This window comes from Diplotaxodon limnothrissa, linkage group LG19 (assembly GCF_057381915.1).
Source record: "Diplotaxodon limnothrissa isolate DT_005_m linkage group LG19, D_limnothrissa_male_GT1.1, whole genome shotgun sequence".
Taxonomy (NCBI): domain Eukaryota; kingdom Metazoa; phylum Chordata; class Actinopteri; order Cichliformes; family Cichlidae; genus Diplotaxodon; species Diplotaxodon limnothrissa.
This window is the reverse complement of record NC_140614.1, coordinates 27070568-27083461: the sequence shown is the minus strand read 5'-3', so window position 1 is coordinate 27083461 and position 12894 is coordinate 27070568. Positions and strand designations below refer to the sequence as shown.

General features: G+C 39.4%; 2 protein-coding genes across 2 annotated transcripts; both read left to right on the top strand.

Annotated features, from left to right (window-relative positions):
- The first annotated feature begins 4019 nt into the window (after positions 1-4019).
- Positions 4020-5634, top strand: LOC146612367 (cathepsin L-like peptidase). Its single transcript, XM_085342489.1, has 5 exons — positions 4020-4119; positions 4358-4500; positions 4636-4833; positions 4924-5115; positions 5608-5634. Exons 1-5 carry the CDS (start codon positions 4020-4022, stop codon positions 5632-5634), a joined length of 660 nt encoding a protein of 219 aa, XP_085198615.1.
- Positions 5635-7811: 2177 nt separating this feature from the next.
- On the top strand, positions 7812-11284 carry LOC146612366 (cathepsin L-like peptidase). Its single transcript, XM_085342893.1, has 8 exons — positions 7812-7914; positions 8152-8256; positions 8447-8589; positions 8742-8939; positions 9036-9227; positions 10624-10789; positions 10904-11009; positions 11185-11284. Exons 2-8 carry the CDS (start codon positions 8157-8159, stop codon positions 11282-11284), a joined length of 1005 nt encoding a protein of 334 aa, XP_085199019.1. The 5' UTR covers positions 7812-7914; positions 8152-8156.
- The last annotated feature ends 1610 nt before the right edge of the window (positions 11285-12894 follow it).

Here is a 12894-nt window from a genome sequence, read left to right as displayed (position 1 = left end):
AGAGGTCAGAAGAAACTTAAACTACTTTCTTTCTAGCTCTACTAAGATTTTTTTTTTTTTAACAATTTCATTAACAATTCCTTTTAAACATATCAAACCTATGATCATGTGCACAGATTAATATAAAAATATTTGTGCATCCTACAGTTTATTGACTGATTACATTTGCAGGTTTCCTCAGTGAGGCGGAGATCAGTGGCATGTAATCAACATTAATTTTATTTTTATTATTTCATTTTTTTTTTCAGGGTAAAGAGTCACCCTTTGCCCTGGTTTATGTTTAATAGAAAGGTATATAAAATTGTAAATAAATATAAATAAATAAAATATTTCACAGTGATTTAAACATTTGTTTGTGCGTTTCTCTTTGTTGGGGGTGTTTGGCTTTGTAACCATTCAGTGGTTTATCCAGACAGAGATATTCAACCTCAGTGGGATTTTTTTTTGTCCCGCCACACAATTTTAAATCATACAGTTCAGATGCGACTGAAGTGCAGACCTTCAACTTTAGTTCAGTGTCACGGTCTGCAGAGGCAGGTCGTGCGGTGGTGTGTGTAATGGACCCAGGAGCGTACACAAGTGAGTAGACGGGAGTGAGTTTAACAGAAAGCGAGCCTTTAATATGACTGAAGACCAGGAATACAAACACAGCAGGGATAGCGTGGCTAAACTATAACTAAACTGGGAAAACTAATACTGTGACAAACTAAGAGAACTCTGAGACGAAGATGATCACAAAAGACTGATCGTGAAAACATGGGGGTGAGAACACAGACGACGCGACACAGACTGTACGAAACACAGAGACTAAATACACATGAGGGAAGATCAGGGGAAGTGGATGCACACGGGGAACACAGGTGACACTGATAATCATAACAAGACACGACAGGAGTGAACGTAACACTGATGGGAGATGGGCAAAGTAAAGCAGGAAGTACACAGAGGTTCAAACAGGAGGAGAGAGAGCACGGGGAGAACGCAGACATAACGGGCTGGGGAAAACATAGAATAAAGCACAAAGAGAGACGAGGGCTCATAAATACACAGAGGGGCACACAGGGGGTAAGAGTCACGAAGGGAAAACACATAAGGAACAACGTAACAGATCAACCCAGGAAGCATGGCCTAAATAAAGAACAAAATACAAAAATACATGAAAACTAAGAATACTGGGCCCACATGGCCCAGGACCATGACATTCAGCAGGTTTAACAAACATTTTACTTTATTATAGTCATTTTTATAGTTCTTCATTAGAGCCTCAAATGTAATTAGAGAAGTCAGTGACAAACAGTTTTGTTTTGTGGCAAGTGCGGCCTTGTTTTTTTTAAACCTTTCATTGTAATTTCAAGATAGGACCTAAAGAGATGTTGGTGCAAATGATGGAACAAACAAAGTCAGACAGATCGTCTGATCTTTAGGCTGCATTTATGACTTAGTTTATTCCTAAACAGAATGAATGTTTGTAAATAAGGTCTATGTATAAATATAGCTAATACTTTCAGCCAGTTTGATGCAGCTAATTCATAAACACGTAATTAAAATTTAATTAACAGGTGCTTACGTTAATTAAAATCTTTGCCAAACCACCGAATTAAAGCTGAAATATGGCTGATTTAAAAGTTATTGCGGTGATGTGCAGCAGCAAATCTATAGAAATTGTGTCTTTGTCCAACAGTTTATAGACAGAAGTTTAGTTTGGTAGACTTTATGAATTTCTATAAAAAACAAACAAATAAGCATGTAGTATACCAGTTAAAAAACAAACAAACAAGCAAACAACAACTTATCTGGATGAAGTTATGTACCTGACAGAAAGAATACTTGATCATTATCTCAAATTATGTATTTGTATTTTTTCTAAAGATTACAGAAAAGTAGCGTCTGTTTGCTTCACCTCACTCAGAACTTATGTGTTTTACAATCAATTATGATTTTCTCAAAATATGTGAAAGGGGCGTTTAATGTTATACTGATTCTTGCTTAATTTTATTCATGGTTCTTTGGCCACATTAGCTGAGCTTCAGCTGACATAAATTACTTTAAGCTGGGCTAATTAATTCAAAACGAACTAGAAAAGTCTGAAATGTGGAATGAGATGCACCCTCACATACTGGCTGCTTCTTTGACATTTGGCTCGCAAACCTAAGGTGAAAAATAACAGCTGTGGGCAAGAAGTTTCAGAAGTGGGAACTTCATTTTGTAGAGAAATGTCTCCGTTGTGGTTTCCTCTGTGTTTGAACTTATTTTTTTAAAGTAACATTTCTTGCTTAATGTTTCCATTTACAGTTTTACTGTTTTTATTTTTAGTATTTTGTGCCTTTTGAAAGGTTGTGAGTCTGAATCATTCATCAAAAGCACTAAAAAATAAAGATGCAAAAGTGAAAGATGATTTGACTGGCAAATGTAAACGTATAGGAACTCAGTAATGAAGTGTAAGCAAGCAAGGAAGAATTTTTAGGTAGTGTGTGAAGTCTGGTAGCCTTAATCTAGCAAACAGCTCAGCTAACCAACTGATCACATGCCATCCAACATCAGCTCATGGACACCACAGCACCAGCTCCTCCTCAGAAACAGTGTGGCTCCTGGTGGGCCTTCAGTGCACTCACACTGTTCTGTAACATACTGTTCAAGTTAATTCAGATATATTTATGTACTTCCAAATAACCAAAAAAGTTTATCTCATCCATCCATCCATAGAGAAAAATCCCCAATCACAATCTTTGACTTTACAGGTCTTTGTAACAACTGACTATTGTTATTTCCCTAAATAGCAAAGTTGGAAATGCAAATAAACTCTTTCAGCTGTGTGCCAGCAGTTGCCTGGATGCCTACCTGTTATCAGGAAGAAATCTTCAACAGAACTACACTCAGTCAGTGATGTCAGACTGCCTCTACTGGTATGGGGTGATGAGGAAAAAATCATGAGTTAAAAAGGGGACAGAAAATCCATATTTGTGGGAAAATTTAGAGACTTTAATCAGTCTGAGAGAGGTTATATGCGTACATATGAAGACAATACATCATTTCAGTTTCTTAAAGAAGAAAAAAGATGGGGTAACACTTCAAATAAATCCTGATCATTCATGTAACTCATTAAACAACATTCACTGAGTGGGTGTTAGCTGAGGTGCCACCTACAATTTCAAGAAATAAAAGCACCTCTATGAGGACTTTGCATATTTTCCAGAATGATGTAATCTGTTTCTTCTTAAGGTTTCAGCTCGCAGGTGGATGACACATTAGCACACACGCTGTGTTGTTTCTGTACGTCTGCTTTGTTTTTGTTCTGCTGTTGTTCGTTTTGGAGACTTCCCATCTCTTTGTGGTGGGAAACAGATTACAATAACACATACAGACATATGGTGTTTGTTGAACGTGAATCCATATGACTAAACCAAAACTGATCATGCCCTCAAAAACACCCATAAAACCAAAGAAAAAAGCAGTAAACAGGATTCATGACAGTAATGTTCAGTGTTTTTGCTGAGGTTGACTAAAATATTTCCTCAAAACAGTGTCATCGTGCGATCCTCCTCTTAATGTATAACTCCACCTTTGTCTGTTTCAATGATTGACTTTCATGTGCCATATTTTTTGTGACCTGCTGACAGCCACCTGACTGGAATACTGTAGTCATAACTGTAGCTGGCTATATAAGAACTCCTCAGACAGCTCTACAACACCCACAGGTGCTTCTACCTCAGTCTTCAGCACGTACACTGACATCGAGCCAGGTGAGTAGCTACAGCACAGACTACTGCACACACAGACTACACTTTTTAGTGACAGAATGATGAAAGAGTCATTCATTTGAGAAAGAATAGAAAGGAGAGATGAAACAGAAAGTTAAAGAAACCAGGACGTAGAGCGGATACTGTGGTAGTGTGGAAGTGACATCCAACATCACGATAGAGAGTATTTTAAAGCTGATGTGACAGGCATCAGAAACAATCTGTCTGGTTTTCTGCACACCACACAGGATCTGTGTCTTTTTCTGCTTGTGTCCAGTCAAGATGAAGTTGCTGCTTGTTGTTGCTGCTGTTCTGGCTGTGGCCAGCTGTGCCAGCATCTCTCTGGAAGATCTGGAGTTTCATGCCTGGAAACTCAAGTTTGGTGAGACAGCAGACTCTTCCTCTCCTATTTGTTTGAGCTTTTTGTCAAATGATATTCATCATGTTTCGTGGTCTTAAAGGAACCCTTAAATTTGGCCTTGCTCACGCTCACATGCTTGTAAAACATTATAAGACTAGAATAAAGGAAAATCTCTTACTGGAAATTAGATTGTTAATATTTAAGGATTCATCCTGGTTCCTTCATTCTCTTTCTGACAATTGTTTTTTCAAAATGGCAGAAAGATCCTACCACTCTCCATCAGAGGAGGCTCACCGGAGGCAGATCTGGCTCAACAACCGCAAATTTGTGCTTGTACACAACATCTTGGCAGACCAGGGTTTGAAGTCCTACCGCCTCGGCATGACCTACTTTGCTGACATGGTATGTTTGTATGTCTGTTTAGGTTTTTATGTGTAGGTCATCAGCATTTTTCACTGCAATTAGCAGAGAACGACACAGAGAATAGCATTTTGGATAACAACCCAATAAGCCCAGAATTATGTTCTTCTTCATCAGGAAAATGAAGAGTACAAGCGAGTGATTTCCCAGGGCTGCCTTCACTCCTTCAATGCTTCTCTGCCTCGCCGTGGCTCTACCTTCTTCACACTACCTGAAGGTACTGATCTGCCCGACACTGTTGACTGGAGGGATAAGGGATATGTCACTGATGTCAAGGATCAGAAGCAGTGTGGCTCCTGCTGGGCCTTCAGTGCAGTGAGTACATATAACGTAGTCTTCTCTATTATTGTAAAGCAGGAAACTTTGCTCGACTGTTGGCTTCAAACTGACTGACGCTTGTTGCAGACTGGCTCACTGGAGGGTCAGCACTTCAAGAAGACAGGAAAGCTGGTGTCTCTGAGCGAGCAGCAGCTGGTCGACTGCTCGGGAGACTATGGCAACATGGGCTGCATGGGAGGGCTGATGGACTACGCCTTCCAGTACATCCAAGCAAATGGAGGGATTGACACTGAGGAGTCCTACCCTTATGAGGCCGAGGTAATAAAAGAGTGGAGAATAATGTGCTTATTATAATGTTATAATGTTATTGTTCATCACTTGACTGTCATTATCTTGACAAATGACAGAGTTGGAGATGAAAAGACAATTAATGGAACAATAAGTATGCTGTTTTGTACCCTTGGCGTTATTAGTGCCTGTAAAGGGAGTTGTCTTCTCCATCTGCTGTGGCTGAAATAAGTTCATTTAGTTTTAGAAACTTTCACTGAACAGTCAGCTACAATGTCACAACTAAGCATATGCATAAGCACTTTAATACTTTAAATGTAAATAATAAAATTTTCTATTACACTCCCTTTTCCCGTCACTCGTGAACAAGACCCCAATATACTTAAACTCCTCCACTTGGAGCAGGAACTCGTCCCTGACCCAGAGTGGGCACTCCACCCTTTTCTGGCTGAGGACCATGGCCTCAGACATGGAGGTGCTGATTCTCATTCCCACCTCTTCACACTCTGTGAACTGTCCCAGTGCGAGCTGGAGGCCATCGCCTGTTGAAGCCAACAGATCCACATCATCTGCAAAAAGCAGAGATGAGATTCTGAGACCACCCAAGTGAAAGCCTTCCGCCACTTGGCTAGGCCTAGAAAGTCCATAAAAATTACAAACAGGATCGGTGACAAAGGGAAGCCCTGGCAGACTCCCTCACCCACCGGAAACGAGTCTGACTTATTGTCAGCTATGTGGACCAAGCTCCTGCAATGGTTGTACAAGAATCGAATGGCCCATAGCAATGGGCAAGACACCCCATACTCCTGAAGCACCTCCCACAGGACACTCCGAGGGACATGGTCGAATGCCTTCGAGTCCAAAAAGCACATGTAGACTTGGTTGGGCAAACTCCCATGCACCTGCAAGTATCCTTAAGAGGATAAAGAGCTGGTCCGGTGTTCCATGACCAGGACGAGAACTGTATTGTTCCTCCTGTAGCAGAGGTTCGACTAACGGACTGGACTCTTTCTTAGTCTGGAGTTTATCTCAGATTCATTAATTAAATGAAGTTAAGGACAGAGAAAAGAATGTACAAGTTAAATAAACCTTGATATAGAGCTAAAGTTTTATAAGCATTATAACAACTCAAGTTTATTAATTTAGTGAACTTGACCTTGCTGCTCGAGTCCAGAGTGGTGTGACGCGTCTAGTATCTGCGTGCTAGTGAACTGCAAAATCTCCAGTGGTCAATTGGAAAATAAATAAAAATGCTAGTAATTTTTCAGTGTTAGAAAATCAACACTGCTAACGTTAGTCACTGTTAATCTTTAACACTGACTAAGTTACTGTTAAAATATAACACTGTCAGTGTTAATTTAACACTCAAAAGAGTGGACACATAAAAACACTTTTCTAGTGTCAATTGAACACTGGAGATTTTGCAGTGGGGTAGTGTATTTGCATTTGTCACCTTTCGCTTTCAGCCACACCATGACACTGCCACATCGCTGCTGAGTACTGATGATTGCAGTTCTGCAAAAAGGAGAACTGACTGAGGGAATGTTTTTGGCCAGCATATAGCCTTTTCCTATACATCTAGGGTAGTCTACAGTGTGGTGCGATACATACATGTTAAAAAGGTTTAGCCACCCGCTACATGAAGGTGCGTAGACTTTTTGAAACAGTTCAGATCTCACAGGAAAAATGAAACACCAGGGAGTGCCGAGCTCCAGCTCTCCGCTTCTTCACTACAGACCTTTGGACCAGCTCAAGGAGTGCTTGGTTTTGAAGTGTGGTTACTCATTGAATTGACATTTCAACAGCATGTAACACAAAAAATAAAAGTGCCATCAAAACAACAACAGTTGCCTGTAATATTTGAAAACCTCACATATTTCTCTCATAAGAAATGCTGACTGATATCAATATTCCTCCACCAGATCACCCTTCCTCAATTCTGACAATTCATTTCAAGAGATCAATACTACCAACACCTGGATAACTGAGAATCTACACAGACACTTAAAAGTATAGTTACACATTTATCTGCTTCAGTTCTTTAGATTTTTCTCTATGAGCTCCAGTCAACCACCTGGCCTTATCTGGTTTGTTAAATAAACAACTTTATTATTAAGATTGCAGATTAATTGTGTTCCATGTTGTAGATTCTGTTTACATACCCTTGTGTTTAACTATAAATTTGTGAGAGGGGATTTGCTTGCATTGTTTTACTTTATCTTATTCATTGATTTTCAGACACTCGAAGATGGCTGAGAATATTGCTCAATGACAAGCTAACACATTTCATCCTGGACTACTTTCAGCTGCCTTAAATACTTCAAAATCATTTTTGTTGTTAAAGAAGTCTGAAATGTGGACTCAGATATTGGCTGCTTATATGGCTTTTTAGCAACTGAGTGAAAATATTGTTTGTACATAGACCAGCAGGAGAGAGAAACAGCAAAATTTAGGTCTGGGACTGTTTTTTTCCATAATTCCAAACACAGCTAAGAGATTTGCAAAAACTATTGAAGACCAAAGAAGACTAAATGCTGACTTTCATGAATGTTACTCAACCAGTGAACCTCCAGTGAACAACTGTGGGGGCGGGTAAAAAAGTCACACTTCCTCTTTGGAACACTGCCAAACAAATTGTGTTGACTCTTAATGCTAAGCTCCACCTTTTTATGTTTCAGTGCATTACATTCTTTTGCTTTGTTTGCACACTTCTGTCCTGACTTGACTGGAATACAGCAGTTATAACTGTAGTCAGCTATAGAGGAACTCGTCTCTGACACAGACGTACATCAGTCACAAGTGGTTCGTCTATAGCGGACACTGAGACAGGTAAGCAGCTACAGCACTGATAGACACATAGATGAGTGTAAATACACTTTTCAGTAACATGCTGATGGAAAAAAACCTGAGAATCATTCATTTGAGGAAGAATTGGAAGGTGAAATACAAAACTCAAAGAAAATGGGCAGAGTAGATACTGTGATTCTATGAAAGTGACAGAAGATATTATGATAGAAAACATTTTAAAACTGAAAAACATCTGTGTCTTTTTCTGCTTGTGTTCAGTCAAGATGAAGTTGCTGCTTGTTGTTGCTGCGGTTCTGGCTGTATCCAGCTGTGCCAGCATCTCTCTGGAAGATCTGGAGTTTCACGCCTGGAAACTCAAGTTTGGTGAGACAGCAGACTCTTTTAGTCTTTTTGTTTCTGTTGATCCTTGGGAAGACTTGGAAAGAAATGTGAGCTCACCCTAATATGTTAAAATTGTGTAAAAAGGGAAATTTCGTAGCAGATTATTTCTTACATTCATTACCAATGTATTTTCTTTTGTTCTGTTTTCACTATTTCCTTTTCCAACTGGTAGATAAGTCATATGACTCTGAATCAGATGAGGCTCAAAGGAAGCAGATCTGGCTCAACAACCGCAAACATGTGCTAGTGCACAACATCTTGGCAGACCAGGGTTTGAAGTCCTACCGCCTTGGGATGACCCAATTTGCTGATATGGTATGTGCAAAAAAAGACGTGTCATTCAGATTTTACTCCTCACCATTTACAATTTCACAAATACTTGTTTTTTGTAATGCATATATGCATGTAAGAATGCATAGAAACTTGCATAGAAATAAAAACCCCATGAACTCTGTTCCTCTTCTCAGGAAAATGAAGAGTACAAACGGCTGGTTTCCCGGGGCTGCCTTCACTCTTTCAATTCTTCTCTACCTCGCCGCGGCTCTACCTTCTTCCGACTACGTGAAGGTACTGATCTACCCGACACTGTTGACTGGAGAGATAAGGGATATGTCACCGATGTCAAGAATCAAATGCAATGTGGCTCCTGCTGGGCCTTCAGTGCAGTAAGTAGAAATAACTTTCTGTTCTTTATTTTTGTAACATGGCAAACTTTGCTCAGCTGTGGTCTGGTTTCAAACTCACTCTTTTTGTTTTTTCAGACTGGCTCACTGGAGGGTCAGCACTTCAGGAAAACAGGAAAGCTGGTGTCTCTGAGTAAGCAGCAGTTGGTCGACTGCTCTCAGAGCTTTGGCACCCATGGCTGCAATGGAGGCTGGATGGACTATGCCTTCAAGTACATCCAAGAAAATGGAGGGATTGACACTGAGGAGTCCTACCCTTATGAGGCTGAGGTAAATAGACTGTAATATGTCAAAAACATGTCACACTTGATTCCTTTTAAATCATGATCTTTGAATTTATACAAGCCTCAGCACTTTGCCATCTCACTATCATCAGCTTGATAGCTTTAGTGAAAATTACTGATGATATTCTAATACATTCAGATAAATGTCCTGCTCAACAGCTTTTGATACTGTTGAACATGCTACCCTTATTAGCAGGCTACAAAACTGCGTTGTCATCTCTGGTACTGCTCTCAAATGGTTTTCATCATACTTATCAAACAGATACTTCAGGATTCATATAAATCAATGCATGTCCTCATCTGCACCTGCCCCAGTGCTTCTTTATATATGTTACCCCTGGGCCAAACTGAGGTTCTAGTGCTCAGCCCACTAAGGACGTTAGTCAGGACATTAGCCCCCATGCCAATCATTTCAAATCATCTGCGAAAAACTTTGGTGTCACTTTTGATCACCACTTTAATTTCAAAACTCATATCTCAAAGGTTACCCAGTTTTGTTTCCTTCATCTGAAAAATATTGTGAAAATCAAACCTTTACCTTTCAATCATCTTGAAATTTTAGTATGCACTTTAATTTACAACTTTAACACTTGATTATTGCAATTCACTTTTCACATGCATTTCTCAGTCCTCCATAACTAGTCTCCAATTAGTTAAGAACACAGCTGCAAGGCTGCCAACTAAAACTAGGTGTCAGTCACATATTGCACCTATCCTTGCATCCCTTCACTGGCTTCGAATAAAATTCAGAATCCACTTTAAAATTCTGTTATTTACATAAAAGGCTCTACGTGGACAGGCTCCTGTGTATTTAGCTGAGCTTCTGACACCTTATCAATGCAGCCAGCCTCTCTGATTGTCTAACCTCCCTCTCTCTGGAGAGGTGATTGTGCTTTTGAGGCTTTAGTGCCCAAATCGTGGAATTGCTTTCCTCAATCAATTAGGTTGGTTATTTGTTTTAAGCGAATGCTGAAAACTCATTTCTATTGGTTAGTGTTTCCTTAATCCATTCCCCTTCAATTTTGGCCATAGTTTGAAACGATACAAGTATGTATATGTGTATGTGAGAATGAAGATCTGTCGGTATGACTGACCATGTGACTGTTTATGTGTCTGTATGTTTTAACACGCACACTTGTCTTCAACGTGCACCTTTTATTTGAACTGTGAAGCCCTTTGTAACTCTGTGTTTTGAAAACTGAATAAATAAATAAAGTTATTATTATTATTTCAATAAGGAGAGATTATTAGACGGAACTGAACATCATTTATTGATATACAGAATTCAGTTATTTGGCTGTTAGACTCTGATCAACATCACATTTTTTATATGCTGTGTTGCGATCAACGCGAGAAATTATAACATATTTCCTCTGTATTAGGATGGAGATTGCCGTTACAACCCTAAATCTACAGGTGCTACATGCACTGGCTATGTTGATGTGCAACCAGCTAATGAAGAAACCCTGAAAGAAGCTGTGGCTACCATCGGACCAATATCAGTGGCCATTGATGCTTCTCGTCCGTCTTTTCTGCTCTATGAATCAGGTGCAGTCATTGAAACATAATTGAAAGTACCAAGAAAATTGTCTTAAAATTGAAAAAGAAATGGGAATAGTTTTGTTCTTTACATCTATCAGTTTAATTGACATGTGTTTGCAGGACTTTATGATGAGCCCGACTGCAGCAGCACAATGTTGACCCATGGTGTGCTGGCTGTGGGTTATGGTACTGAAAATGGACATGACTACTGGCTGGTCAAGAACAGGTAAATACCCACATGCGATGGTTATATTTAAATTTATATTTGATACACAGATACATAAAAACTTTTTTTATGGATTAACAATTGGATCATCATGTCTCTACATGTTATTGAACTGCTAGTGTGAACACAGCCCACTTTTAGCTGTTAAATGTTGTTAATTTCTTTCTTCCTGTAGCTTTGGTGTTGGATGGGGGGAGAAAGGATACATTAAGATGAGCAGGAACAAATCCAACCAGTGTGGGATTGCTAGTGCAGCAAGCTACCCTCTGGTCTGAAGAGGTGGGAAGAAACATTAGAGTTTAATGAAATGACATCATAAAGACTGCAAATACATGAAATATAAATAAATAAATAAACAAATTGTTTCACATTGACATTTAATAAAAGTAATTGTGTTTATTTCACTGTGTTGGTAGTGTATGGCTTAATAACCAAGAAGTGTTTTTTAGCATTTAAACTTTGGTCTGTTGATCAGTCCACTATGCTCAGCACCAGTGGGATTTCTATTTTTTTTTATACTTCTGTGTTCCCCAAAGAAAAAAGTTGACTGGTGATCCGTCCCTGGCTTTTCCTGTACAGCCACCATGAGAAATATAATGTATTTGTTTTATTTTGTATTTGTGCCCTGTAATAAAGCAGTAGCTTGCAAAAAGGCTGAGTAATGCACCTTCATCCATTCCTTTTTGTAACAAAAGTTAGCACAAGTCAGAGATCAATCCTGATAGGATTTGCAATCATGGTTTTTAGTTAGATAGACTATTGTGAGAGGAATGACGGACCCGACCACATACTTGCACTTTCCAGCACGCTTCTTTATTCAGTTGTCGTTTCTTCAACTCATGTCTTTTTCACAGCTTTTCAGCTGCGTCCACACAACAACAACCTCAGGTCCCGACATGTTTAATATAGGGGAGGCGTGATGAGCTGATTGACCTCAGGTATGTCAGCCTCCCCCGCAGCCATGTCACGGACCATGCCCCACCACAACTGCCAATGCTGTTTTCACCATTAGGCAGAAGTACGGATACTTCTGTTAAAAAATACTGGTAAAAGCTGAAGTACTGATTTAACTTCTTTACAGGTTCTGAAACTTATTCAAAATAAGAAAGCAAAAAGTATATCTTTTGAGTATTTTTTTATGTAATAAAAGAGAATTGTGCTGCTGCAGTTGGTTCAATTGATGCAGTAAAATGATATTAGTGCAAGGAAATATAAATGTTATTTCATTCCATATTTTTATTCTAATGAATGTACTCAGGTTATATCAATTATGTAGAATACAAACACAGAAAAAGAGGGGGAATTAAAAACAAAAAACAGCTCTATCTGTTGCCTACATTACAGAGGCTAATTTTGCACACATAAACAAGAAAATTTGTACAGTTAGGGGTTAATGTGAGGTTGTAGAGAGATGGAAAGTAATCAGAATTGACGAGATCCACTGCCAGAAGGCAAAAATCCAGACACTGAGAATAGCTAGAAATACCTGGAACGGGAACGGGAACCACAAAGAAGTTGCTATTATTAGTCAGTCAACTGAATGGGTAGAACAAGATCTGGGTGATCAAAACCTACGCCCTGCCAGTTGTCAGATACCCTCTACAGTAATCACCTGGCCAAAGGAGGAGATAGAAGCCACAGATGTGAGGACAAGGAAGCTCCTAAACAGAAGAAAGGTGGCTGAGGATTGGTGAGTGTCAGATACACTGTCCAGGATGAAACAACAAAGATCCATGAGATGTACACTGACTGTGTGCTTAGTAAACACCTCAGGCATCAGAAACCTGAGAAAGAAGAAGACTAAGAACAGATTCTCTACACAGATGAAGCAAACTCTATGTCAGAGTAATGTCACATACACGTAATTTGTTGGACAGACGCACAG